Below are 27,947 nucleotides of genomic sequence, written 5' to 3' on the forward strand. Positions count from 1 at the left end.
CGGAGCTAACAGCCAGCCAACAGCTGACATTGCTACTTGGAAGGTGGACCTGAAGTGAATCAATTATTTATAACAAGCTCTGCTGCTGAATTGTCCCTTTACCTAATATGAGAGTTCATTATGGTTATGCCCTGACTATAAATCCTGAATTATTCCCCTTTTAAATGGATTAAATGAGACCTCTTTTCCCCCAATAGGAGAGTGGGAAAGAATTGATTGTGGAAGCACACAGTCCCCATGTACCTGTCTCGAGGCTTTTCAATTCTAATGGCAGATATTCCCAGAGTCATCTGCTTGGTGAGATGGGATTCATTTAGAGACATAAATAACCCAAACAAACTCATAGAAGCTGATGGAGTCTAAATACAAGTCAAGATGAATTTAACACATCGATGGCAGCTTGCAGACCAACTGGTGTAAACTAAAAATATCAGAGGAGAACTATAACGCTGCATTAGCTGCTAAAAAACACAGTGGCAAACGGGAAACTTCAGAGCCAGAAAGGAGAGAAAATTCCACCCAATTAGGCCATTCATTACAGAAGGTGTGGGGCAAGCAACTGTTAAAGCTTTCATATGAAAGGTACAAGTGTGAGTGTGCCTGAGTGTGTGTGTGTGTGTGTGTGCGTGTGAGTGTTGTGTATGTGTGTGTGTGTGTGTGTGCGTGTCTGTGTGTGCATGTTATTTGAGTGAGTGAGTGAGTGAGTGTTGTGTGTGTGTGTACATGTGCGTGTGAGTGCATGTGTGTGTTTGTGTGTGTGTGTGCGTGCATGTGAATATATGACCATGACTGGGATTATCACCCTGTCTGCTTAAGCATTGAAATGGCCAACGAGGGAAACCGAAATACAGAACAAGACCTTCCTGCCGATTGCAAATGGTTTTGATTTTCATTTGATATTTCTGAATGCTTTATCCAATGTTGGACAAAATGCCTTGAAGAGAGTTATTTTTCTTTCTCAAGGGAGGGCTGTCTACCAATATACGGTCTGTGGGATTGCCACAGTTTCAAACAGCATCATCAAAAGGTCTCCAGCCACTTTAATGACACATCTGAGATCTGTGAGTGCGCGTGATTTCCCAAAGTAAATTTACATTCACAGTAGTGGCACACACCCGAGAGTTCATCATTCACCACTGAGGGCCCGCAGGAAAAGAGGGGGAGATCCCATTATGTGGAGCCAAGTGTCATTTCGGACTGGGATTGGATTGAATGCGAAGCTGTTTGAATTGCATTGGAACGGGAATCAGACTATTTATGGGTGGAACTGAAGTCCATTGCAACTGATCTCAATTAGATTTGACATGATTGAACGGCCAAATTGGAAGTGAACCCCCAGAAATGGACCCAGACTGTCACATGGGTGTGGAAGCCCTCCCTCCCTACCCCCCCCCCCCCCCCTTTTCGCACCCGGGCTGTTATAAGATGCTGATGGTTTCACGCAGGGCTCCTATTACAGAGCTGTCTCTGCGGATTAAAGTGTTGGGCTGACATCAGCACAGGCTGTAGGCACTCCTACACGACACCCCCCCCCCCCCCACCCAGCCCCCACTCCGGCTGCTGCTCCTGCATAACAATACACCTGCCCCCGTCACCCCCGCGCCCCTCCCGCCCCTCGCCCCCGCCCGCGGAGCAGGCGACGAGGGGCGCAGGTGCTGGGAGCCTGTCACAGTCTGTATTAGTCACGGCTAATGAGAATGAATCCCCTTAATTGGAGGTGCTATTTTGCGATAATTGCAGTAAATGCAATTTGCGGGGTTAAACGAAGAAGCCCGGTTGCGGCGTCTAGACGGGGCCGCTGAGCGGGAACAAAGCGCGGCGCCGCGCGACTCCCGCCTCGGACCCTGGCGTTTCCACGACAACACGCACCCCCCCCCACCTCCCGCCACCCCCTGCCACCCCCCACCCTCTTGGAAAGACGCTGACGAGAAACTACAGTTGTACGTGTAGTGCTGCCGTTCCAAAAACAAACACTGCCTCTCTTACCCTTGGACACTTCTCCACTTAATCACCATTGATCTGTCTCAGCAGTATCACAGTCTGTCCACTTACCTCTTTAAATAGCACATTTGGCTGCAGCACTAAAGTCATTTAAATACAAATATTTCAGGTCATGCATGCATTTTAAATAAAGGTCTATTAAGTGGTGATTTAAATAGTAATGCAGCTGTTAAAATTGACTGTAAAGATGTCCCAATTCACAGTATTATATTTGTGTAAGTTAAATTGATTTCCTATCATGTCGATGCTAACGCACGGATGATTTTGAAGGAGTAAACAGTGACCTTGAATGATAGCGTATAAAAGATACATGAACATGCTTAAAGAACTGTTTCCATTTTGTCCCTGAATCCTTCTCATATAAAATATTTATGTAAGTCACTTATTCTGTACAACCCTTTGTTTAGTCATTCAAGGTTCTGTCTTAATGCATTTCTTATTACATGACTAATGCAGATTTGCCAATAAATCCATCGAGATTAAACAATTTTACGCATCACATATTCACTCTGTACCTGTCTCTGCCTGTGCCCAAGGCCTCTCTGAGCTACACTTGTCAAGGACAGGCCGAACAAATGAAAGAGCCGAGCAGAGAGCTTCTTCTCTTTCTCTGGGAAGCACAGAGGCATTGATTGAAACCCTCAGCAAGGCTCCCAGACTTCCAGTTAAAATGCCTCTTCTTCGCTGGGGGGGTCAAAGGGCATTCAGCAACTCACCTCTGATCCCACCCCCAATTTATCCTCTTGTCTACCTGGATCTTTGCTGAAATGCATTACCACGGAGAGGTCATCGACCGCGGTGCACTTGGAAAGGAATCAACCCATAATTTTTCATTTAACTACTTGTTTACTTTGCAGTGTCTGATCCTATCTTGGGAGGTCATGAGGTAAGAAAGGGACTCTTTATGTGCAAGCCTGCGTGGCTGGGCCTACTGAAGACAGCTGCGCAGAGGAGCGGGGAGAGGTGCCCTGGTGATACCCTTCAGCTGGGGTAGACAACCCTGGTCCTGGAGTGCCAGTGACGTTTCTTGCTTTTGCTCCATCTGAGCTGGATCACAAGAGTTAGACGGACGATTAAAAGCCCGAGCATGAATATTCTGAACGGTTAAACGCTGAGCGCCTTCAGCAGATGGTCACCTGCATTAATTAAAACTGATTCATTAAATGGAATCCAATTATGTAGCCATTGGATTACATGGAGCCGAAACCAGGACCGTCTCTGGCACTTGAGGATCAGGGTTGCCTACCGTAGCTCTACAGCATAGATACTCAAATCTGGGTCTGGATTCCAGATCCGGCCCTGGCTATCTTTTCTTCCGAGCAATTAACTAAACAATTTGATGCTACTGTGCAGACTGCCTTCACACCTGACTCCCAGGTAAAGGGGAGGGTGGAAAACCAGCATTTCTCAGCCCTCGAGGATCGTGATTGAGTAACAGGGCCCTGCAGCACACAGTGTGCATTGGCAGCAGCCGTCTGGAAGGACAGTTCTGTATGATAGGAGCCCGATCTTTCACACTGACAGCGAGGTGCCGAGCCACTAATTACCAGCGGCAGGCTAAACTACCCAAAAAAACTCAGCTGCAGCAATCAGACAGCCTGGAAATCCATTCAGGAGTGTATGGGCATAAGCTATGGTCCATGGCTGGCATCAGGTTTAAAGCTGTTTGGTCACACTACCCTGGGTGACTCAGGCCCTATAGCTTCAGGTGCTATATCTTTGGCTAATGCCTTCACTCTCCCGATTAGAATGGATTCAGGTATTTGGAAAGGTCTTAACAGTAGGGAAACCCCCCCCCTCCTCTCCCCCATCCCTTTTCCTTTCCCTTCTCATGTGCTCATCTGTGGGGGAAGAAAGTGTCCTTTTCTCTCACCCCCCCCGAGCGAGAGGGGAAATTGTCTGCCGGAGAGGGAGCGCTAACTCAAGCAGACACGCTTAATGGGCAGTGCTGATGCAGCTGCTTCACGGCAGGTACTGAAAGCCAATGGACTGGCACGCTTCAACATGCTAACCAAAATGAGCTCATCAGCTCTAACGTCCTCATTGGCCAGCGGGGGTCAGGTAGCCTGGTGGTGAGTGGATTAGGGCCGTGAGATTTGCAGTGGCTGCGTGGCAAAATGGATCTGGAACTGGACCTGCAATCTGAGTTGGTTGGTTTGATTCCCCAAGTAGGGTACTATCGATATACCCTTAAGCAAAGTACTTAACCTGAATTGCATCGGTATACTGTATGTCCAATTGTATAAATGGATACTAAGTTAAAAAAAAAAGAAGCTGTGTAAGGAGATCCAGATAAGAGTATCTGCTGAATGATAGATACTTTATTATTATTATACCAGTCTTTACTGACAGAGGACTCTTATGGAATATGAGCTGGCCAGAGTAATTTCGGCTTTCGTCTCTCAGAACGGGTACACCTTACATGCTGGGGAAATTGTCCCATTGAACAGTGAAGTGGGCCATAAAAGCTGCAGCACTTGCAGTACTCGAGCGATGGACATTTACGGTCTCGTAAACACGTCCTGCTCTACCTCAGCGCCCTGCTTTCACTTCAGATTGCCACCCTCCAGGTGTCTCCTCGTCATAATCATATGAGTCGTTTGAATTTTCCCTTCCATAAACGAATGGACAATGGCTCGGTGTCATTTCGGGAGGATAAAGACAGGGTGTTCATATTGCTGCAGCTGCTTTAGCAGCAATATGACAGCTAACCTTCATCCCAAGCTTACTGCCAAGTCTTATTACTCCAAGTATTCATGCATTTCATTGACATTTTTGAAATGAAATAAAAAACCCTGAGTCTGGAGGCGTAGAACAAGTACAAAGAGCAAGTGAATCAACAGACAGCAAAACAGTCTGTGTGCAGACTGCCCCCTTTTCTTCACCGGTGAACTCATTTCTACATATATACACTAAATCCACTCCAAATTCTGTGATAATAACCGTGGTAATAAACACAGAGGGTCGGCTGGCACTGAAATCCGTCCCTCCACTCCTCTCCAGCTGTTTTCCGAGCAGAAGGGGACGCACCGATGTGTCCTGCGTTAGACGTGTGCCAGAACGAATAACGGCGGGGCAGTTTCTCCAAAACTGTGAGCGCGCGCAAAAAAAAAAAAACAGACAAGGACTGAAAACCGTTGTTTGCAGTCGTAAGTGAATAAATTACGAATGATTGCGCTCTGTAATGAAGGCAGCCGAGCATATTGTGCAAACGCTTCGCTTCTTAATGGTTTAATTAAGAACTTCACTCAAAACCGGAGAAGATTCAGCCGCTGGAATGAGCAAATGCCCGTGCCAGAACACTGTGAAACTCCGACGCTCGGCTAATTGTTCCACCAGAAGCAGATGTCTCTTCACTTCTTACTTATATTCCTTCCTTCGTAATGAGAAGCGCTCCAAGGCTCACCAAACGTTGTTTAAACCTAGTGATTTACCCAGAGTACACCTACTGATCATCTCTCCATTTATCTCCTTTCTTCACGGTACAGGTCTATATCCTCAGGCATGATGGAGATTTTTGGACTAATGGTTTTTATTTCAAATGACTATTTTCCCATAATTATCTACAGTAACAAATTAAATATTTTAAATGTTAAAGCCCATATTGAGCCCATTTACAGTATTACCTCATATGACCCATACTGCAGTGGGCCAGCCAACCTACCTAAGAACGTTCAGGTCACAAGACTTACACCAAGCAGAAGAGTAAATAAGTTAATAGGTTTGCTTAACTTAAGTTGTCTGGTAGTCAGCGAACTTGTCATTGAGAGAGGGAGAGAGGAAGAGAGAGAGGGAGGGAGGGAGAGAGGTAGAGAGAGAGAGAGAGAGAGGGAGAGAGAGAGGCAGAAGACCTAAATCTTTTCTTTCTCTCGTGCAGTGAAGGCGTTTGGCCCCTCAGCTAGCCGAACGATTAATGGCCCAACTCATCAGGACAATCTGCACAAGTGCCCACAGCTCATAAACCTTGGAGCAGATCAAAGTGCCATGTGAGGGAAGGCTTATTTACTTCCACAATGTCAGTAAACAGCTTCAGAGGCTTCGGTCTGTTACAACAGTCGGTCGGTTCCCAGCTTTCTGGCACACCGCGTTGATGTAGCGCAAAGCTATCGACAGAGGTGTCCTCCCCGCTGCTCCTGGTCCCCTGCTGGCAAATTTCACGGAAGCTCTGTTCCATCAGGGTTTGTAATTCAGTCCTATTGATTAGCTGCAGAGCATCGTACTCCATCGCCCCCGAAACTGCGTTCTGTTGCAAGCATTGGCTTTCCTTTTTTTTTTTTTTACAAACTATTACCCCCACACCTCCCCCTTCACTTGCCTTGCCTCCCAATGACAAAAGATAGTATTGACTGAGAAATCCTAGGCACCGGACTCAAGCTGAGGTCAACCCCCCCACACAGCAAGCCCCTCTGTCCTCTACACTAACCGTGGATCAATTCTCCAGACTAGACCGCATAGACCTAAATGAGTTCGTTCAAAACAGATTGATGGAGCCGGTGAGAGAAGAAAATGCAAACATGCAATGCTCACGTTCTCTTCGGCCGTCCCTCTCTTCGCTCCCTGGCGGATGCAGAAAACAGCAGCTGTCAGACCACTGAAGGATGGGATCTGCGCCGAAGCAGCACGTCTGAGCAGGAGGAAGTGCATTAACCGGAGCAGCACGTCTGAGCAGGAGGAAGTGCATTAACCGCTGCACACGTCTGAGCAGGAGGAAGTGCATTAACCGCTGCAGCACGTCTGAGCAGGAGGAAGTGCATTAACCGCTGCAGCACGTCTGAGCAGGAGGAAGTGCATTAACCGCTGCAGCACGTCTGAGCAGGAGGAAGTGCATTAACCGCTCCAGCACGTCTGAGCAGGAGGAAGTGCATTAACCGCTCCAGCACGTCTGAGCAGGAGGAAGTGCATTAACCGCTCCAGCACGTCTGAGCAGGAGGAAGTGGATTAACCGGAGCAGCACGTCTGAGCAGGAGGAAGTGCATTAACCGGAGCAGCACGTCTGAGCAGGAGGAAGTGCATTAACTGCTGCAGCACGTCTGAGCAGGAGGAAGTGCATTAACCGGAGCAGCACGTCTGAGCAGGAGGAAGTGCATTAACTGCTGCAGATAGAAATGACAAGTCATGGAGATGGACTTTCCATGGGACGCAATACTGAGCCACATCAAACAGATGATGGACACCAAACAAGCAAATTAAGCATTTGCTTGCCTGCATGCTGGTTCAGTACCAATATCAACCCAATATAAGGTGAATTTGAAGTTGAAGACGGACATGGGATTTTCTCAAGGCTTTCCATATTTCCGAAATATAGATCAAGATCAAGACCAAATTGCCTTAGGCTCGATTGTAGCGTGCTCACTGACTCGTTCGTTTAGTCGAGAGATGTCAGCCTCCAGTTCCGGAAGCTCACAGTGTCTGCAGATATTTGTGGTTTCCTTTCAATCAGCAGCCAATTATTGCCTTGAAAGCAAAGTGAGCGGACTCTTTAGCCAATCAATGACTTTAAATTAATCACCCGTGCTTAAACACACCAAAAACCAGAATATAGCAACTGTGGTCCAGGATGGCAGTTTGACACACTTGGTCTAGGCCCATGCTACTTCTGCTTACAGCATGCTTTGAACGCCACCTAGAGGTTACCAAAGTTGTGCACTTTGTCAACCTGCTGCTGACCAGGTTTTACAAGAGACTGAAGGCTGTTCACACAGAAAAATAACCAAAGTTCACTCTTTATAGGCTACTTCATCCACATGCTTGCCCCTCATCTGACAATGGCTAACAGTTTTACACAAAGTATTCACATAAAAAAAAAAGATTTTGTTGCATTGAAAACAAATCATACGCTGTATATGGTTGTTATTGACTGTCTCATATGCAGCTACTCTGGCAAGTGCCTGATTGGCCTGCAGGGGTCGCTGCTGCAGGATGAGATGCTGTCATCCCAGCTGATTAAACAAACTCCCCCACCCCTGGGTAATCCTAGAGCCAACTTGACACCACTATAACCAGCCTGCCAGCCACAGCTGGCACTGGTATTTGTCACCAGATCGTCGAGCTCATCCATGCACTGGAGCAGTGCCTGAACAGGACGAGCCACCCAACACTCCAGCACTGTGAACTCATGCTAGGCATCGCACAGCAACATAATTTAAAAGGTCAGGCTGATGCTGTTGTTTGTAGAACATTGCTCACGGCGAACAATGCCATGAGATTCACACCTCTGCTCCCCATTCATATGTACCCATTCTAATTCAAACAGCCTTTCGATGATCTAAAACAGATGACTTTTAAATTCCACAGTCTGTAAACTTGACAACAAACTTCAATAACTGTGAAGCATGGACATACGCATCTGCCATTTTTTTTTATGATGATGTATATAAGAGTTTTAATTACAGTCTGTAGTTTGCAGATCACTAATAATTTGTACAAATTAGTTAAAATTTTGAGAACGTGGGCAGAATTTCAGACAGCAAGAAATGCAGATGGTGCCACGCCAACACTCTCAAAAAGGATGTGTTATTATCCAACACACTTTTTGTGCCACTACTTTTGTGTTACAAATACACTATTTTTGTTAGGGAGACTTTTTAACACAGACTGTGTTAAAGGTAACCCAAAATGTGCTGTCCTTATCTAGACATAGAGATGTTTTTAAAAATGACACATTATGTGTTGTTTTTAACATCTGTTTTGAGAGTGAACTTTAATTTCCTGGAGAAAGCTATATAATGAACCATCACAGACACATGGCTTGGCTGTTTCTTTTCTTTTTTTTAAAAAAATCTTTTGAACCAGTGCTACACAGCTGCTGTATAAATCCACTGATCTTTAAATCTTTGGATGAGTCATCATATCTAGGATTCCAAAATACCAGCCAATCCACATTGTGTAAATATCAGTGAATCTGCACAGCAGCTGCACAGTATTGACCCACATCAAAAGACTGCATTCATGTTCTGCTTGGTGGGATCAGCACTGGCGCTGTGCAGATTCTCTGATGTTGAAATCACATTGGCCTACTCATCCCATTCACAGTAAGCTGATCCCACTCATATGTAAATCTATGGATGTGCACAGCTACAAGGCAGATGTGACCTGCAAAAATGTGGGCCTATGGTCTTCAGCTGCCTTCTCCCAGTCATCAAAGCTCTTTCCTCACTCACCTGCAATACCACAAACTGGGTCTCATTCTTCTTCAGTGGTTTTATAGATGGGACACAGACACAGCAAGTTAGAGGTGCATTCTGCCACCTACAGTGCTGGGATGTGGAGCTGGCAAAGAAAAAACACAATTCCTAATATCCAACAAGAAACAGTAAAAGCTTCCTAAAAATCTGATTGACTGCTATAGTGATCACTTTCTTTGGGTTCTGGCCTGTCTGCTACCAAGACAAATATTTTTTTCCATCCTGCTCTCACTCAAACACCTGTTAAGCTGTGCAGGTTTGCCACGCCATAGGCCTACCTAATCACACACACAAGCTTGCACCTAGCATGTCTAAAAAAATCCCAGTGATGTTATGCTAAATTAAAACAACAACAGAACAATGGGTTTCCTGATTAAGTCAGTGTCTTGAATAAGCATACATGAAAAACTGACATGTGAACAGGAAAACTAATACAGTCTGGCTCAAATTCTCTGGACCCAGCTGTGTACACTTGAAGGAATGAATACTTTAAGTCCATAACAATATCATTCAGCACACATTTATTCAGTTAATCAGTTCCATCCTTGGCCCTCATTAATAAAAAATGTAAATCTACCACCTGTTCATTAAAAGAAAAGGTGGTAAACCAGGTTCAGCTCAAATCTTCTCTTCAAAACTACAATCACATGCTTACAGATTAGCTGTCTAACCCCAAATTGGACTTCGCCAACTTAAATATTCTCAACAGTTCAGCGAATTACTGGATGACTCCCAACGTTTTATTCAAGGTTACCTATTATGCCACAGCGTGTGTAAGTCTCCAAATTTCCGACTGCAGGGAAGAACCTGATAAGAATCTTTCATGGTAAGAATCTGTCTAGAAGTACACCAGTGCCATCTACGGGGCATATTTGTTATATCGTGCATCTACTCAGCTGTTAATTAACTATTCTAGTAGACATTTAAGAATGGAAAATCCATTGAGGACATTCCAAATGATTTAATATAAAGTCGAAATATCGTTAAACGTATTGCCTTGCGAATATTCAATTACCTGGACACCACCAGTGGACGCCGAGATGCATGCCAGCACTGTCGTAAAGAAAAAAAATACGGCACTCCGCCCTCAAACGTATTACAACCATTCAGACGGGAAAATGGCTGCTTCGTTGATTTGCAGTGAGACCGTAAGCAGGTAAAGATGGCAAAGCACGTGTTTTAATTCTAAATGAGAAATACTTTAATTATTTGCATTTAACAAATAAATACGACTCTCATCGTCATTTTTATTTCATATTATTTAATGTATTTCAAATCAACTTAACTTCGACAGACAGCGTTTGCATGCTCAAGCAACCAGCTAGTACAGCGAGACGAGGCAATTTGTATATACATTTTATTTATTTGTCATTGTTTTTTTAAAACCATAACTAGCAGTGTTATAGCTGAAACTGAAGTATTGTATTTCACGACAGGGTGAGTTCTGTACTGAACAGAGATGTCAAACAGTTCGGGAAGAAGTTTATGTTTGACTCAAATGAAGAGACGTGCTGGAACTCTGATCAGGTGCGTCTAGCCCTGAAGTGTGACATTGGGTACCAATAAAGATATTTCATAATCATAACGAGCTATCGTTAATTATGTTTTCATCCCGATATTGATACATTTCAAGCACGCTGAGATTTCATTTATGGAAATTTAGGGCGGTACTCAATGGGTGGTCCTGGAGTTTCCTCAGCCAGTTAAGGTCTCTGAAGTCAAGATTCAGTTCCAAGGAGGATTTTCAGGAAAAACTTGCAGATTGGAAGGTAATTCAGGCTACATTTAACACAAAACCCACCCTCGACACTCGAAAAAGAAAAGTATTTCTTGTAATTCCCCTTCCTCATGCTCTTTTTCTTTGAACAGATGGTACACTTGTGCTAAAGATAGCTGTCTACATCCAGTGCATCTGTCAATGAATGAATGCATCATCTTATTTATATGTATTTATTTGAATATTGAACCCTCTTGTCACATTTTTACCTCTGCCTGTTGGTATGAATGATGATTTTGTTTTCATCCATTGTGGCAAGAACAGCTTCTGTGCAATGCAATTGCTATTCTAGGCAGTAGTGCAACACATCTTACATGAACAGCACAGACACTGACACAGAAACACTATTTGCAGACTTGGCGCAATGTTGTGTGCTTTTTACAGAGGGCTTCAATTCCAGCATAACACAATCTGTCAGAGGTACCATCCAAATTTTGTCATCAACTCAGGGACACATTTAGGTCTGAAGTGGTGTTAAAATATTTAATGCTGTACCATGAAATGTTTAATTACACTGTTGTTATTTTTATTTCAGGGTGTATGAAAGAAGGAGAATTTGAAAAGTTATCAGATTTTTATCCAGAAGACAATAACTCCATGCAGATATCCTTTGTAGCTTTTGTCACAAACTTGAGTTTTCTGCCTGGTCTATGTTGAAAGCAATTTACTCAGTCTCCTAGTGTCAAAGAATATTAATCTTTTTTCCCTCCAGGATTGAAAACTACAAATTAGATGACAGTGCAAATTGATGTGTTCCTTGGATGTAATTCCAGTGCTTGGTACTACACCGCAAGCAGAAGCGCAATGGCTTCCTTTGTTGCTTAGTGCTGTTATGCTTTCTGAGCATGTGTGCTAATGCAGAGATGAGTGTGGCCCATTTGCTGTTTATCTTCTAAATGTGAGTGTTGAGCCTCTTCCAGTGTGACAGTTAGAGATGCTGTGCTCTTGGGAAAGGGTGCTGTTCTTTCAGTCTCTTTATAAAGCCGTCACCTATAGCCTAACCTTTAGTACAGGGGGCATCAGTTTCAAGCAAAGCCATTACATGTACTGTATGTGGTCTAGGTACTGTGTCCTCTGGCTTTTTGAGATACATATGTGTTTGCTCTCTGTCCTTCCTTGACTACACACCCACGTCTTTCCCATTCAGGAAGCCCCCTTGGCACAAAAAGTAAAAATATTTTTTGAGAACAGTACGGACTTCTTTGGGAGAATAATTGTTTATTCCTTGGATATCCTGGGAGAAAGAGCTTGACTGTGTTTGCTTTTCCGGAGAGAGGGAGTGGGACCAAGATGATTGAGGAGCAGCACAGCATGATCCAAGCACTGTGAGATGTGTCCTCCTATCCGCTCCTGTGCAAAATCAACCAACTGGGCCTTTTATGGAAAGGACAGACCTGACTGACTCACTGCTTTTATCTACCCCTCCCTCCCCCTCTATTTTTTTGGAAACCGATGAGAATTTTCTTGAGTGTGACTGACTGTCTTACAGGTATGTGCCTTAATTATAGTAAATAACATTTTTAAGAATCTGAAAAGATAAAAACAATATTAAAACAATAATTGCAGTACATATTCAGGTAGCTATGGCTGTTCTTGTTCCTTGTGATGGATTGGCGACCTGTCCAATGCATGCTGGGATAGGCTCCAGCCCTCCCACAGCCCTGACCAGGAATCAGAGAGTTAGATGAACGATGGATGGATGTTCCTGTTCCTGCTTTTTCTAATTTGACATCATAACTCCATTAATGGGCACAAAAAACTCACATACTTGCCTTTTTTTCTCCATTGGTGCTTTATTGTTTTTGCCATTTTAACAATGGATCTGGATTTCATTTTCAGTAAGAAAGTTCCAACCCACCAAAACAATCCCAAATATATAACCCATGCAGAAAAAAAAAACAATATACATATATATACATTAAAGCTAGTGCAGTCATTGAAATGGTGAAAATAAGGAAGAGTGAAGTTGTCTGTGCCTGCTGAAGGGAAATATTTGGGGCTTCTCCATAATGTATGAGAAACACAGAGTGGGGCCTGCCCCAGGCCTCCATCATTACCCATACTGCATTGCTGCTGCAGCACAGAGGCAGACGGATGCTCTCCTTTCTTCAAAGCCCCTCCAGCCGGGGACGAACTCACGCTAGGGACGAACTCACGCTGGGGACGAACTCACGCCGGGGATCTCACGGTCCTTGCATCATGCCTTTTGCTTCAGCAGTTTCAGGATGTGATTCTCAATCACCTTTTGGACTGTAAACGCAAAAGTGGAGCTCGTTTCTGATTTTATGGTTAACTCAAAGTTTCTGAGCTTTGCACTCAGCAATGTAACAGTTATGCTAATTCTCAGTCTTGTACCCTGAACCCACGGCTTTGCGAAGACCAGATTTGGCCGTTTTCGCGTAAGATTATGAGAAAAATGATTAAACGTGGTGATTCTCACCTAACCAAAGAGTTACTCTTTCTGTGCTAGATTGCTAACCGTATCACAGTTACACGGGACTGCCTGATTCTGGCTGCTGTAAATCTGCTCACCCTTCTTGTGTCCCAGAGCCACAGCAAGGTCCATAGGGCTGTACCCAGAGTCTGCTTCCACCGTCAGATCTGCCCCCCCGGCTGAAACGCATAGGACACCCAGAGCCACCGTGATTGACAGCACATGGGCGGAACCCGTGTTTGTGAGCTGAGGTCATGGATGGGAGCGCAGACTCACCCAGGAGGGTGTCCACACACTTCACGTGGTTCCCCCGTACTGCATAGAGGAGAGGCGTTCCTCCATTCTGAAAATACACATGTCAAATCCTGTGCTGATGTACTGAAAAGCAGCCCCGTGGATTGTCTCACTGAGTGTCATCTTTGCTGTTATAAGGATGTGGTTTACCTTCAGAATTACATTACAGGCGGAATGAAGCTTATGTTGTGCACAGTAGAGTTCCGTACTATTACTCTAATGTATTAATCGAAGGCAGGGGTGCGTAGTTCTGTTCCTGGAGATCTACCATCCTGTAGAATTTCATTTCAACCCTAATTTGCCAAACCTGATTATGCTCATTAGCAGCTCAATGAGATCTCTAGTTGTTGAATGAGGTGTTTGAGTGAAAACCTACAGGACGGTAGATCTCCAGGAACAGGATTGGGCACCCCTGATCTAAAGTAATTTACAGCTGTACAGGTTTTGGTATTGATATTTTAGCATTGGAGGGACCTATTTAAAAAATTTGAAGAAGCCAAGTCAAATGTCTCAACAACAAGTGTTAACACTTTTGGCACTTTCCCTTGACAAACCTGTATTAGGAGGTGATGGCCTTACCCAGTCGTATGTGTTTATGTCCACGCCGTGCTGGAGAAGGATGCTGATGATGTCGGCGTACCCGCCGGAGCTGGCCAGCGTCAGGGCGCTCTCTCTCTCTCGAGCCAGAGCTTTAGGATCTGCTCCCTGAAAGACACACGGACGCTTCCATTAGCAGGCAGCCAGCCGTCCGCCTGTCCACCTTTTCATCATTGAGGAGAGGCCAAAATGTACTGCTCAAATGCATCAAAAATTGTGAATATGCCCAGGACTGTGTGTACCGTGTACACATACCTCCAAGTGATGAAATAAGAAAAACTATGTATAGTATTTTAGTAGGCATCTGTTTTGAATATACCAGTGATTCTCAGACTTTTTCAATCAGGCCCCCCTCTGGTAGTAGGACACTTTTTCAAGCCCCCTTGACAACTGATTCCACTTGGGTGAAATTTTCTTTTTGATTTCTAATGAACCCCCCCCCCCTTCTTCTACCCCCCTGTGGTTTCGACTTTGAGAATTTCTGGTCTACTCATCTACTCACATACAGATGCTACAGCAAAGAAAAAAATGTCTGGTCTGTGTGCACCCTTTAAAAAAATGGAATCTGGCTCCCAAGAAATCATTCTATTCTGGGACAAAGGCAAAAAGGCTCTCACTGAGTCGAATGTGTGTTTGTTGGTAGCTGTGAATGGCATTGTGACTGTGCGCCTTGCTCGGTGCAGTCACAGCTCACGCCAGGCGTGATGACAGACCTTTTCCAGGAGGAATTCCACCACGGCGATCTCCCCGAATGCTGCAGCCCACATGAGGGGAGTGAATTCCCGCTCGTCTCGACTGTTCACCAGAGCCCTGTCTGCACCAATTACAACGCATGATATTCGAGTGTCATTTACATAGTCCACATAGCCAGCCTTCCTGTGCATTATAGTACTTGTAGCATGTAAGAGTACACTGTGCTTAAATGCAAAGGCATTCTTAAAGCTTTTATCTGTGCCCTTCTGTTGTTTCTCAGCCATTTTCGTCTGTAAAAATGTATTCAAAATGGTTATCTTGACCGCAAGTGACATTGTGACTCTCAGTAATTTGAAATAAAGTATACAATCTGAAAAAGCTGTTTTCTTTGCATGAATGTTATCATTTTATGTTTATGTACTGGAAAAAGCAATGCATGTTCAAGCTGATTATAAAATTTCCAACTGAAAAATGCATTAACTGCTCAATTATGTAGGTATGAACTAATACATTAGGGAGGTGTAATGATTATTGTTTAACACAAATGCTAATTATATCTTAATTTTTATTTTGTTATTTATTACAAGTAACATTTATTATACCAAAAAGAGAAATTGTTGCACAGTATTGCATTAATCATAATCAAAAGCTGTTTATAAATGCAGTGTTTCCGTAATTTGTGCCAGCACTGTATTAAGACGTGGAGTTTGGAGTTTTTTTTCTTTATGATAACCTCTGGAGCTCAGTAAGAAATCACTTTGCTAGAACATTCCTCTCAGTCACCAGCGCAAAGGCAGTCACTGGCAGTGAGATGCTCACCTCTGCTCAGGTGTGCTGCTAGCTGCGTGACCTCACCCTGTGCAGCCAGCTGGTGAACTGAGAGAGCTGAGGAGAGAGGTCAGAGATCAGTTCTACAGGCCTTTTGATACCAAAACCAAAGCTTTCAGGTGACTGCGGTTTACAAAATGCCCATATTAAATACATACAACTGTCTTGGATGACAAAAACATGTTGCAGTGAAAATATTTGTATAATATTTAGATCTAGTAAAATACATATTTCTTGAGATTAAGACTAGAAATTAATGTAAAAAATAATAATTATCCAGGTCTTAGAAGGATATAACAGTAAGTATCAATAATCTACCTGATGATTTATTTCTTGATTTAGCAATGGTATGTATAATGGGTACCCCAGCTTTGCCATAAATGAGTAATGCATTTGAAATCCAGTTCCTGGTATTTAAAAAAAAAAAACAGACCATAGAGCTGACTGTTTTTTTTTTTTTTTTTTCCCCCAGAGCCTCGCTTACTGTCTAAAGTGGCCGGTAGAGCTGTGACCTCATTCCCACGCTGCCTGTTGGTTAGAGTTGTGGAGTGTTTGAATAAACTATCCTCGTTCTTGTTTTCTGCGGTGACGGTTAGGCCTTTTAGCAAAGGGAACAAAAAGAACAATCAATAACTATACTGAAATGATAGCATTGATTGTCATACAGCTGTAATGGTATGAGAGCTTATGATACATAATATGAAGCAAACATTGAAAATACACAACCAAAAAATCTGAAAAGGACACCACTCGAATCTGCTAACTGGCAAGACTTTTAATTTGACATTTGAGGCAGAAAGCAGCTGCATATTACTGTACTAATATGCTGATCTTGATTGCCACTGCACGTCCTGCCACAATTGATCACATGGTTGAGATCTGGAAGTCACAGTTTTAGCATAAGCAGTTAGGAAGTGAAAAATTAGTGGCAAGTATATTTTGGTGCAATAATGAAGAAGTGTCCTATATTACCCATGAGAGGTGCTCCATTTGAGGCAACTGGGACATCATTTAGCTCATGGCTGATTCCTGGTGGGTCAATTGGGTACAAATTAAGCACTAATGTCTCTTGATCTGAGCTGTCACTGCTGGCTGCCTGTTGGTCTGCTAGTGTCATTTGTGCAGTTGCGTCGCTGGATGTTGGCTGCAAACTGGAAGAACACTGAGATTCCACATCTCCTTCAGCAGTTTCCATTCTGCCCCTAGGAAATGCAAAAATTTTCACTTGGTTTAAAGATGGAGAGTATGCTAATAGGTATGAATTACTGAATTTCAAATAGACTCCATAAATACAATGGTGAAAGTGCCACCAATTTTATTTTGAAATGCATTATTGTTATTTAGTCTTTTCCTGCTTCAATTAAATCTTGTCTGTAATCAATACCAGCATAACCCAACTCCTGCTCCTCAATCCATAGCGTCATAGTACGTCATTCATACCATGTCACGTTGCATGCTGCTGAGGATGCTCGTAACTGATAGGCCGTATTAGCTAGTTGCCAAGCCACCTCTCACAGCTACTCAGCATTTTCAGTGAAGTATAGCACGCACGATATCCAACAGTCATATAATTAATACCTATCAATCTATTTTAATCGCATATATAAATATAACTGCAGTGTGTAACTACCTTATAATAGATTAAAATGTAGAACATTACCAGTGGCGCTTGCAAGCTCTTGTGTCATTAACTTCCTGATATCACTATCAAAAGTGAAACTAAATTTGTTTAAGAAATCCCATAATGCAATTGAGGGACTTCATGGAAATGAATAAAACAAATTTTTCGAAATATATTTTATGTCAACGCCACTTCGCTTTCACGTAAATAATATTATTTATCAAGTGTACTTTGCTGCTGATTACCAGAGACATTCACTGATACACATTTGTTTAGCGGTAACTTCCATATAAATCGGCTGTGAGTGGGTGGTACCTCGTAGACAGATGGCAACACCTTATCCAATCAGCGAGTTTACATTTGACAGACCCTTGAAAGCACCAAGGAACTGAGCGCAACATTTTGGGATAGGAACTAATAACACAAGAGCGTGTTTAACTCGAACCCTTATTGTACAGTACAGGGAAGTCTTCAGTGAGCAAAACAAAAGCAAGCTAGCTAGCTGTATAGATTTCCTCTCATTACACAGAAGTCAGACATCTAGTTATTTACTCAGTATGGAAGATCAGGAGATGCAACTCAAAGTAAAACGAGGTAATACAAGTTTTTTATAATTAATAATAACGTCAGTGGGAGGTATCGATACCAGCTGTGATGATCCAACAGAACATAGAGCCGATATTGTTATGATATGACTATCCGGCTGCTAACCTATTACATTTTTCGTTTATTTTCCTTTTAGTAACGGATAAATTTACGGAAAGCATGTACGTGTTGGCCAACGAACCATCGGTGGCACTTTATCGTTTGCAAGAACACGTGAGGAGGTCACTGCCGGAGCTCGTGCAGCATAAAGTAAGTCAGAAATTTTGAGATTTCGATGCCGAAGCTAGCTGTTAACTGTGAACGCTGCATGTTAATATAATATGGCTCACTAAATTGCCGAGTGGTTAATACGTTAGGCTAGTAAGCTAACGTGAATGGCTACCTATCAACGTTGTATTACCGACCTAATCTTGAAATTATGCATTATCATATATGGAGAGTTTAAACTGAAAAATGCAGGTAGGTTGGTCTGGGAATGTTAGCTACGAGTGTCATGCAAGACGAGCCATGTTAGTCTCTGGTTGTGAGTAACGCTGGCTTAAAGAGAATATAAGAATATTTGAGATGTTGGTCCAAAACTGGCTTTTTAAATTACAACTTTTGGTGTAGCACAGGGCTAAAAAGAAAAATTATTGTACTAACATCACCACTTCCATTTTTATTTCATAGACCCATCGTAGTACTTTCAGCACATTAAGTATTACGTTCAAACATTTTAAGAACATTCAAAACTAATGGTTTCTTTTTACTTCTTTTATTTCAATTGTTAATACTCATGCCACTATTTTGATCCCTATTTTCACATTCTGGAAAAACTGCCTTCAGGATAAATACATTGATTTAACATGTAGTATGAAATTACCATAATTGGGCCCACAGTATCAGGTTATTCACAGTGTTTTTCATTTGTTAATTTTTCGACCACCATCTTGGAGTCACATGTTAATGTTCTGCATTCATTGTGAATATAGTTCTGCATGTGGGGGAAATATGTTTCATGCAGTGGCCGTGATGGTGTTTGTTGTCTGTAATGAAGCACTCCCAAGTAGTCTGCGATTATAATTTTTTTTAAACTGCCATTTATCCTAGACCGATATGCAGAGCTGGGAGGAACAGAGTCAGGGAGCCATTTACACTGTGGAGTATGCATGCAGGTAATATATCCCATATTCAAATTAATTTATGTGCCCTTAACCAATCAGTACTGCAGTGTGGCTTGTAAACCATCTTGTTTCTGTATGTGTCCAGTGCAGTGAAAAGTATGACAAACAGCAGCCTCTACTTCAAAAGCATTGAGGGACTGCTCCGCCAGACCATCAGCATGAAAGACCACATTAGCGCTACCCAAGGGCGCAGGTAGGGGGCAGTAGTGTGTGTTTGCACAGTACTGTACAGCAGCCATTTAACTCCTCTTTTTGTCATCACGTAACCTTTCCAAGCTACTTCAGTGGATCTGGTTCCACTGTAGTGTCTACATTTTTATTTGTTTCTATCAATGAAAAACTCTGAAGGGGGGAGGGGGAGGTCAGTATACTGCTCAATATACTGCTCAGTATACCATGAAACAAATCCACATTCCAGCATAATGTGGCCCAGCAAAAGAAATTATGAGATTATGTCTCGGCCAAGTGGAAATACGTTGACTGGAGGTGTATTCCCCTTAGTTCAGGTCAGTGATCAAAAGAGATGGCAAATAGCCATGTTACTGTGGGAGAGTAATTTACTGTTGCGTAACCAGGCAATAAGCTGAATGTGGCTGAACCTGAAGAGGTTCTGGCATACTCGCTTGTATTTTTAGGAAGATTCTCGTCTTGTATGTTTCTCTTTGAACATGTTGGGGAATTTTCTGATTGAGAGAGAAAAGCCATAAATAAAAAACTGACAGGCTTAACATATTTGCTTTTTCTTTGTTGGTATCCAGTGAGGTTTGTGAAACTCAAAGACTACTGCTTCTTTGTTCATGCCAGATTTGTTTCTGTCCTGTATTGCTTTGTATTTATGTTTTGCTTGTGGAGTCATTTCCTCTGGTCACAGCTTATTCACATTTTGGTCTGTTTATTTATTTGAAGATATCCCATTAGCTAATAGTTACTTTTTCCTCAAGCTTCAATGTAAAGATCAATGTCAACAACAGTAATTAGCGCCACTGCATTGCTAATACCTTTTGGAGACTGTAGCTAATGGGATTAGCGTTTTTACTTTATTTTATATTTTTCTTGACACGTGCATGCAGCTTTAGTGAAGCGACACCCCCTCCCTGCCCCCATGACCCTTCACTGCCCCCATCCTCCACCTCCTGACTTCTGAAGAGCTGTGTCCAAGGTCAGTGGCTTGCCAGGCATGACACCCAGAGCTGCTCCCATGCTTGGTTTTCTGTGCTAGTTATTGCGCTTTGTTGCCTGAAGTATGCGTTAAACTTGCGAGTCGCAACTAAGCAACAGCTTATTATGGTGGGTGTGATTTTCTTTGTCCCTCTTCTTTTAAAAATGCCATAGTGTTGAGTTTGGTCTTCCACGGATTATTCAATGCTCAGCAGTCCCTTCGTGCTCTTGGTTTGAAATCAACTTTATTTATGAAATGCTATTACAGCAACAAAGCACTGTCTTATTATAATGTGCTAACTACTCAATCTACACATTGTGTAATACACTAGTTTTGGCAAAAAGTCAATATTGCAGTTTTCACAGACCAACCTTGGTCTTTAATACTTACAGGCACACTTCTGAAATGCTTAAAGCCTTTTGGTTGCTGTTCTCATTTTACAAACTTCTACTATAACAGTACACTCAAGATGAGCTAAAATGATCTTGTAAAATCAAACTTGTTTTTTACAGTGATATAGCAAACGTTTTGCAGTGTAACAAAAGATTCCAGTACAAGTGCTTTCCACATCTTGATTTAAGCTGCTGTTAAGTTCTTTACCCATACACTTACCACACAATAACCTCAGTAAGAATACACATGATTCTGGATTCAAGTGCTCAATTAGTCAGCGAGCTGAAGCATTCACACTGTCACACAACTGGCACACTGATTAACATGAGTTACTACTCAGAGTAAAATAACAGGGGAATACATCTGAATGATTAGCATTAATATTGCCAATGATGATTATAGACTGGAATGCACGTTCCCGCCATTATTTAGTCAAGCACTTATTTGTTTGTTTGAAAAACAACTAAAGAACGAATATCCTGTTTAGCGTAAAAAAGGCGAGAACATATGAATGCACCCTGCATTCCGTCAGTATTTGTTGTGGTAGCATTAAAAACGAGCTTTACGGACCGCCTGAATGGAGAGAGGCTCGTGGCGGCTGACGTCTTTCTCCCATAATCCTCCACTCCAAACCTGCGATGGTGGCTCGCCGCTGATCACACCAGGGTGGAGTCCTTGCCGGTGCCGCCGGACTTGCGGGCCAGCACCGTCCGCATCTCGCTGTTGATGCCGTTCCAGGGCTTGGCCTGGGCCTGCAGCAGCCCGGACTCGGCCGACAGGGTGCGGTGCATTCTGGGAACGCTCCCCCCGCCGCTGTAGCCTTCCCTGTCGCTGGGCGGGGAGTGCTGCTGCTGTTTGGGGTCGGCGCAGGGCGGGTAGGAGAGCTGGCGCTGGAGGCTGGAGCGGCCACGCTGCTTCCTGGGCCTGTCCGCGAGGCCCAGCTCGGACGGCCGCAGGCTGGGGCAGCTCTCGTGCTCGTTCTGGTACACGGCGTCCGGCAGCTCGCTGTGGCGGCCCCTGGAGGCGCGGCTGGCCCGCGCCAGCGAGTGCGCCACGGCGACCAGCAGGACCAGGATCCCCGAGGCCAGGACGCAGGCGCTGGCGATGCCTGTCTCCGTCTCGAACACCAGCAGCATGTACATGGACATGGCTAGACGTAGGGGAAGGACAGGGCTAGTTAGAGGAACTCTAAGACATTTAAAAAAAAAAAAAAAAAAAAAAGGTGTTTAGTCAACATGGCGGCTCACGGCTGGGGGGGGTTAAATGGGGGGATTGTGGACTAATTTCTGTGTCTCCTTAGGAAGAGAGCCGTGGAAGGCACCGGGCTGAAGGAGGGGGGAGAGAGGCACGGCTCTGGGGTCTGAAAGATACTCCAGCTCCAGAGGACCAACAGCGGCAAACCTGGCAGCCATCCCCAGGCACAGTGGAGCACTCCACCACTCTTAAGCACCATCTGAATTATCCACCAGCCAAGCACCAGAATAGAGAACCGCTTTCCCGGAATGTTTTGCCACCTCTCTTGTGTGTGAGTGAGAGAAAGCATACACTTGAATGGGTATTGAGGTGCATGCCACTTATAGGTGGTGATTGAGGTGAGCCTCCCTCCTTTACAATTAAGTACTTTGAAATCAATGAAAGGCCCTATATACTGTATATCCAGTTGATTGTTCTTGCTCAGTTTGTTTTGAAGTGTTTGTGTTAAGTTCAGTTAAAGGCAGGGGACGTCCTTAAAATGGCTGTGGTGTCCGAATTGGTTTGACATTCATTCATGCAGTCTTGCAGTGTTTTGGGATTACTGATGGCAGAACAGCATTAAGTTACTCACAGTTACCTCATTGTTTGGACTTTGGTGGAGGGTTTGGTGAGTAAATCTGCTTTAGCCAGATCAACATTAGTATTTGTACAGTTATTTATAAACTTAAGGACTGGAGTTTTATTGAATGTTTTAACCTGTGTATATTGCAAAGAAAATCAACGAATGCTTTGTTTATATGTGTATGTTTATTTACATTGTGCATTTATTAATAAAAAACATGCCAAAAGTACAAGTATATACTATTCATTTTGTAAATACTTATTCATTTATTTCTTACCTGCTAAGTACACTGAAATTCCCAGACAAAAAAGTCCAACAGCCACATGACGGACAGTTCTGCTGTCCAAAAGGAACCAGTCAGCTCTGTGGGAGAAGGATCACTGATGTAAAATATACGTAAGACAACTTCATGTACCTTTAGGGGACCGTTTTAATATGAAGTATATTTATATTATATTACGAATATCAGTATACTAAATTGACTTTTGGCACCATGAAAAAGTTTACTTCACCTTAAAATATGATCAGCTCACCTTTACTTCATTACTACGATCAGACGATATATTTTATGGCATAGGCCAATATTGTTTACTTTGACATGAAGTCTTTGAATAAACTATGCGAGCGCTATAGACCGATCACCAAATGTAAATTTTGCTGTACAATTAAAAACATAATTGAGCTTTGTTTTCCAATTACTATGCCATACAATAAATGTAGGAAAACTGCCCTGTTCGTCCTCGGCGACTCGGCTGTAATTTCGTATGACAACGGTAACGTGGGAAAGAGCCGAGAGACGTGAGCGGAGTGCGTAATGAGGGAAAGCTTTTGTTCCTGTGGGTTTCGGGGTTAGGTTAAGTAAAGCAGGTCATGCAGCCAGCGGCATGGCCACTCTGTGCCCGTCAGTTTGCGACATGCCTTCACGTCTCGCAATCAAACCTATCGTAAATACACTATACGCCTTAATCTTCGTGTCCCGAAATGGTGAGCATCACCAGAACGCTCGAAAATGTTGCACATCTGCTCGGAACCAGAACAATTACCGTTATTCATGTTAACAATCGAAAACACTTAAAAAGCGATGATTCTACATATTTATCTGCAGGAGTTGAATGGAGTTAAATCCACTTGTAGCCTACATAGGCCTATGTGTGCAAGCTTATCCACTGGTAAATCAGTTCAGTCTGAGGGAATTTACGCATCTGGGGAAACATGCATAATTACATATGTAAACAGTTAAGAAAAAACGTGACTACTGCCTTTTCTCGGTGGCCTCACAGTACCTGTCCGTGTCGTCCTCTCCTTTGCAAATCTCGGTAGTGAAGTAGCTGTGAAGGAGGCAAACAACCACGGAGCTGAGATTCAACGTGAGGGACAAGGCTGTGAGTACCGTTGCTACCGGCATTAGAACAGCCGAAACTTCAGCTGGAACGACGGAGGGACGGGAAGAAGAATCTTTGGTCCCCGTGTGGTGAGACTGTAGTTGAAAAATCAGGACGACTGACAACAAAGACATGATAGCGGATAGAACTCCCAAAAAAGCAAGAACTGTTAAAGATCGTTGACTGTAAATGTTTGTCATTTTCTCCGCAAATGTTTTGTTCCTAATAAAAAGGTGATGTTTAAACGTTTATATTTCTCAGCGGCCCTTCAAATTTTTCTCACGATTAACTCAACGGTGCACCTCTTTGCTAGCCTCCGACAGCTGTGAGCTCTTCTCATTCAGCGGTGCAGCGTTATTTAAGAAATTTGCGTTTTTGAGTGATAGTTCATTTATGTTCCGTCCATTAGTTCCGCGTGATTGCAGAAGAAGAAGAAAAAAGATGAAGTATCGAACACTTTCGTCTGGTTAAGTTGCTTGCTCCGTGCGCGAGGCTGCCACTCAGTCTGAGCATGTGATGTTCTTTAAATCCCAGATTTAAGAATTCGCTGTAACAATGGATTTTTCACTTGGATTCTCCGAAATAATACGTTCAGCTGCCCGTCTTTGCAAACATCATGGTCTTTTATTAAAGTTTAGAAATATAGCAGTTTACACATAAAATTTAGCCACCCATTTGTTAAATTTCATGACAAAGTTTGTAGACTTTACTGAACAATAATATAGAACTCTTCGTTAACGATAAATGCACGCCTGTCCGAAAATGATTAAAACTAGTGAAACATATATATATATATATATATATAAAGTTCTATAAACAAAATTCCAAGCTCCACTGGTCCTTGCGCAAACTTTGTGTGAGCATGCAAGATTTATCGTTTTTTCAACTGTGTCCAATATTTTAAAGGCTACCATATAGCCGTATAATCCAGGAAAGTCTGACGTGCTGCCATGCATTATCGTCTTCCCCGGACTCCGATGTCCTTGGCTGAATCTCATGAATTTTTCTTGCGTTACCTTGGAAACAACGGATTAGGCTACGCCTGGTGCATAGGCTACTGGTTGGAAAGATGGTGGAGTTTAATTCGTGTACTATATTCATTTTATTTGATATTCATTTGCATTATTTTGTCGTTGAATTGTAAGAAATTCAACGCGTTTCGCTTGTCTGCAACATCCGAGCTGTTAAATGACCTTTGAAAGAATTAATTTGGAATGCGTCATCTTGGCATGCATTGCATAGTTGTAATGTTTCTTCTTCCAAAATATTTAAATACAATGTCATATGTATTGCTATAATTTAACAATTTGTGTCAACATTTTTAGCAGAATGACATTTAAAATCCTAGTTCAATTAAATTTTGCAGAGGCGTTAGACGATTCAATGTTCAAAATATGCACTTTCTATACAGGTCGAAAGGGGGCGCCAATGTTCAAGGAGGCTTTTATATTAAGTACACCAACCATGTATGATTAGGATACCCTGTACTTTTTAAGTGTCTCATGACAATATAATGAACTATGACAATAATATTTTCAAGTTGTGAGGTAATGGTAACATAATAATGATGCAAAATGATGACTCTGACAACTTTAAATAGCAAAAAAACCAGACTGCTGCTCTAACAATAGTTTATGTATAATATTTAAACTATATTTTGTGGTGTAATTGTGCAAAAACTTTGTGCAATCTCTTTAGCTGTGTGGTTACATTCACATTTTCAAGCAATGAAAATCTTATTGCTGTCTGTCAGATGGTGTGGATGTGCTACAGACATGCCTTTCTGAAGTAGAGGCAGGTGCTGCTCACCTCTAACAAAAAAAAAGAGGCAACAACGACTTTTATTCAGACGTGTTAGCTGACCAAGTGGGCTATTTCTGAATTCGGCAGCTCCACCGCACACACCAAAATGGCAGCCATTGATGCTGCTGAAAGCAGAAGTGAGCAGTTTCAGGAAAACAAAAAGAGGTCTAAATATGGACCGTTTCCAGAAGACTCCTCCAGCCCCTGGCACTGCTCAGAAATGCTTTTTCTTTTTTATTTCTTTTAAAAATTTGTTTTCAGAATATTTACTCAAACTTTTCAGTAAACAGATGCCCTAGCCACAGAATCTGTACATCACATGACTGGCATCCTACACATACGTACACACACGCACACATACACACACACACACACGCACACAGTGAGTGAGCACACAAAATTCTGTGCCTCCTTAGAGCCACAAAACGTGTTCCTCCTTAGTGCCAAGGCGCGGAGCAGTGTCAGAGCTTCCTGGTGTTATTGATCCGGAGCGACGGCAGCAGCACGTTGACTGCCCGCGTAATGTTCATGCGCTGCAGCCCACTCTGTTTTCCCAGGCTTCTGCCTGTCTCTTTGCCCCGCTGAGCCTCCGGTTTACCCCCCCTGTGCTCTGGAGGGGGCGAGCGAACTCTCTGCGGGATTGGAACGACTCGCTTACGCTGCTCTGGAGGGCATGGCGGCCTCGGGGCGGAGCAGTTTCAGCAGCCTGCGGGGGTGTTGCTGAGTGTTGCATCAGATGACTTGCAGGAGAGCAGCCAGGAGAGATCCAGGCTCCTCTCTGCAGGTCATAAGACGTAAGACCGTATACACACGGGAAGTAATTGCTTTAGTGTGATGAGAAATATGCACTGCAGCTTTCTTTTGTTTTTAGGGAGAAATGACTGTGTTATGACCTCTAAATGTATCCCCCAAGATTTTGTGTTCAGTATTGCGTGAAGTTAACTCTAAACCTCAAACACAAAGTTGCGAGTAATAGGATTGTTTACCCTTGTTTTGTAGGCTGGAACGTGATTGAAAATATGAAAGTGTAATTTGGTGGGGGAAAAAACTTATGTTACAACGGTATTTGGTTTACGTCTAAGAAATTTTGTTAGTCAAAAGCCACCATTTCATTTTGGTCGTTTTTTCAATTTTGTTATATAATAAAATAATGCTAATAGCTTAATCTTCCTACCTCTATTCTGTTTACCACTGGAGAACATTGGAAAATAGTAAGGAAATCTCATAATCCAGAAACAGATTGTATTGACATATTGTATCCATAATTGAGCATCGTTATGACAGAACAACAGTCGAAGATGAGGCACAGCTAATTCTCTAATTGGCATCATAACAAGAATCATCACCGTCATCTCTCTCTCTCTCTCTCTCTCTCTCTCTCCCTTGCTCTCTCTTGCTCTCACTTTCTATCTCTCTCACTCGCACTCTCTCCCTGATTTACTATTGTTGGATGGTGCTTCAAATGGGAAATGGACTCCTTGCTTTGTTTTAGAACAGACCTCTATTTTCAGCTATCACGCTGTACACAGCCTGCCCAAGTTATTTTTATTTCTCTATCGGACCATTAGTGTTTTGCTTCTCATGCACTTCATAGATGAAAGAAAAAAGCACTAATGGCTAAATGACCCAGGGAATTCAAAGAGTACAGCTCTTGCAAGCATGGAAAGAGGAACATTGCATCTAATGTATAAGTGGATCACAATGGAGAAAAAGTCTTGATAATTATATACATAAAAAACTTCTGTGTCGTACAAGGCCAGAAATAAAAAATAAATAAAACAGATGAACTATTTCATAGAAAAGGCCTTGAGTATAATTAATATTATACATATCTGTAAAACCCTTTTGAAAGAATTGATTCACCTAATTGTAAGTCTTAATTTCTTTAAATTAAACTCTTTATATATTGTTTCAATCCAGAGTCCCTTACACATACACATCTGCCTTAACCATCAGATGTGTAACAGAGTAGCAATACCTAAGACACGACAAAGTAGGCATGTTCATAGCCTTTCTAAATACTTTGTGTACTGAATGTCGGGCTTAAATGTTTTTTGTCCTGTAGATTTGTTTTACAAAACATATTTTGCATCTATTTCTCACCTAATGTATGTGTATGTGTGTGTGTATCTGTCTGTCGGTCTGTAGGTCATTATCTGTTTATCTATTTATCTGTCTGTCTGTCTGTCTGTCTGT

The 27,947-nt window shown here is 42.8% G+C and overlaps 5 protein-coding genes across 11 annotated transcripts in view; 2 read left to right on the forward strand and 3 right to left on the reverse strand.

The window, feature by feature from the left end:
- The window catches only part of ncanb (neurocan b), a 136,226-nt gene extending 125,905 nt beyond the window's left edge, over window positions 1-10,321 (reverse strand). The window contains exons 1-3 of one of the 2 annotated variants that reach the window (XM_064331759.1): window positions 10,201-10,224; window positions 9,162-9,270; window positions 6,529-6,625 (exon numbers count right to left, since the gene is read on the reverse strand). Coding sequence is in view for 1 of the 2 variants with exons in the window: in XM_064331757.1 (XP_064187827.1) it covers window positions 9,162-9,187 (26 nt within the window). In the remaining variant the exon portion in view is untranslated. Of the gene's footprint in view, window positions 1-6,528; window positions 6,626-9,161; window positions 9,271-10,200 lie in introns of both variants that reach the window. The other variant, XM_064331757.1, reaches the window with a different exon arrangement.
- On the forward strand, window positions 9,811-15,358 carry nr2c2ap (nuclear receptor 2C2-associated protein). Of its 3 annotated transcripts, none has more exons than XR_010329510.1 (6): window positions 9,811-10,341; window positions 10,622-10,712; window positions 10,849-10,954; window positions 11,498-11,565; window positions 12,095-12,451; window positions 14,254-15,358. XR_010329510.1 is itself a non-coding variant. In XM_064331764.1 (6 exons), the coding sequence occupies exons 2-6, from the start codon at window positions 10,226-10,228 to the stop codon at window positions 12,212-12,214; spliced, it is 501 nt and encodes a 166-aa protein (XP_064187834.1). In that variant the 5' UTR covers window positions 9,811-10,011; window positions 10,215-10,225; the 3' UTR covers window positions 12,215-13,849. The 3 variants fall into 3 exon arrangements, 1 of the variants encoding a protein (XP_064187834.1); XR_010329511.1 differs by having other exon boundaries at window positions 14,971-15,358; XM_064331764.1 differs by lacking the exon at window positions 14,254-15,358 and having other exon boundaries at window positions 9,811-10,011; window positions 10,215-10,341; window positions 12,095-13,849.
- Window positions 12,736-17,714, reverse strand: rfxank (regulatory factor X-associated ankyrin-containing protein). 2 transcript variants are annotated; one of them, XM_064331762.1, is made up of 9 exons: window positions 17,469-17,710; window positions 16,781-17,010; window positions 16,293-16,406; window positions 15,800-15,865; window positions 15,001-15,101; window positions 14,270-14,395; window positions 13,673-13,739; window positions 13,495-13,575; window positions 12,736-13,212 (listed from the first exon to the last, which is right to left on the reverse strand). In XM_064331762.1, exons 2-9 carry the CDS (start codon window positions 17,001-17,003, stop codon window positions 13,160-13,162), a joined length of 831 nt encoding a protein of 276 aa, XP_064187832.1. In that variant the 5' UTR covers window positions 17,004-17,010; window positions 17,469-17,710; the 3' UTR covers window positions 12,736-13,159. The 2 variants fall into 2 exon arrangements, with proteins under 2 accessions (XP_064187832.1, XP_064187831.1); XM_064331761.1 differs by having other exon boundaries at window positions 12,736-13,575; window positions 17,469-17,714.
- Window positions 17,715-17,848: 134 nt separating this feature from the next.
- borcs8 (BLOC-1 related complex subunit 8) lies at window positions 17,849-22,798 on the forward strand. 3 transcript variants are annotated; one of them, XM_064331765.1, is made up of 6 exons: window positions 17,849-18,023; window positions 18,172-18,284; window positions 19,125-19,189; window positions 19,284-19,391; window positions 20,269-20,357; window positions 22,051-22,798. In XM_064331765.1, exons 1-5 carry the CDS (start codon window positions 17,987-17,989, stop codon window positions 20,333-20,335), a joined length of 390 nt encoding a protein of 129 aa, XP_064187835.1. In that variant the 5' UTR covers window positions 17,849-17,986; the 3' UTR covers window positions 20,336-20,357; window positions 22,051-22,798. The 3 variants fall into 3 exon arrangements, with proteins under 3 accessions (XP_064187835.1, XP_064187836.1, XP_064187837.1); XM_064331766.1 differs by having other exon boundaries at window positions 22,055-22,798; XM_064331767.1 differs by lacking the exon at window positions 20,269-20,357.
- tmem221 (transmembrane protein 221) lies at window positions 20,583-25,128 on the reverse strand. The gene is made up of 3 exons (XM_064331760.1): window positions 23,850-25,128; window positions 22,844-22,929; window positions 20,583-21,900 (listed from the first exon to the last, which is right to left on the reverse strand). Exons 1-3 carry the CDS (start codon window positions 24,146-24,148, stop codon window positions 21,407-21,409), a joined length of 879 nt encoding a protein of 292 aa, XP_064187830.1. The 5' UTR covers window positions 24,149-25,128; the 3' UTR covers window positions 20,583-21,406.
- Window positions 25,129-27,947: the final 2,819 nt, after the last annotated feature.

The sequence above is a fragment of the Anguilla rostrata genome, chromosome 4 (genome assembly GCF_018555375.3).
Source record: "Anguilla rostrata isolate EN2019 chromosome 4, ASM1855537v3, whole genome shotgun sequence".
Taxonomy (NCBI): Eukaryota; Metazoa; Chordata; class Actinopteri; order Anguilliformes; family Anguillidae; genus Anguilla; species Anguilla rostrata.

Bases quoted from the DNA above. Each gene is read 5' to 3' on its own strand.
- tmem221 (XM_064331760.1), bottom strand. From the start codon at position 24,148: ATGACAAACATTTACAGTCAACGATCTTTAACAGTTCTTGCTTTTTTG. The intron at 22,930-23,849 runs GTACTGTGAGGC...CTTCTCCCACAG, and splicing joins GGAGAGGACGACACGGACAG to AGCTGACTGGTTCCTTTTGG. The intron at 21,901-22,843 runs GTAAGAAATAAA...CCCTACGTCTAG, and splicing joins AATTTCAGTGTACTTAGCAG to CCATGTCCATGTACATGCTG.
- borcs8 (XM_064331765.1), top strand. From the start codon at position 17,987: ATGGAAGATCAGGAGATGCAACTCAAAGTAAAACGAG. The intron at 18,285-19,124 runs GTAAGTCAGAAA...CATTTATCCTAG, and splicing joins CGGAGCTCGTGCAGCATAAA to ACCGATATGCAGAGCTGGGA. The intron at 19,190-19,283 runs GTAATATATCCC...GTATGTGTCCAG, and splicing joins ACTGTGGAGTATGCATGCAG to TGCAGTGAAAAGTATGACAA.
- nr2c2ap (XM_064331764.1), top strand. From the start codon at position 10,226: ATGCATGCCAGCACTGTCGTAAAGAAAAAAAATACGGCACTCCGCCCT. The intron at 10,955-11,497 runs GTAATTCAGGCT...TTTTTATTTCAG, and splicing joins AAAAACTTGCAGATTGGAAG to GGTGTATGAAAGAAGGAGAA. The intron at 11,566-12,094 runs ATATCCTTTGTA...CTACACACCCAC, and splicing joins AAGACAATAACTCCATGCAG to GTCTTTCCCATTCAGGAAGC.
- rfxank (XM_064331761.1), bottom strand. From the start codon at position 17,003: ATGGAAACTGCTGAAGGAGATGTGGAATCTCAGTGTTCTTCCAGTTTG. The intron at 15,102-15,799 runs GTGAGCATCTCA...TAATTGGTGCAG, and splicing joins AGCAGCACACCTGAGCAGAG to ACAGGGCTCTGGTGAACAGT. The intron at 14,396-15,000 runs GTCTGTCATCAC...TGTGTCTTTCAG, and splicing joins TGGAATTCCTCCTGGAAAAG to GGAGCAGATCCTAAAGCTCT.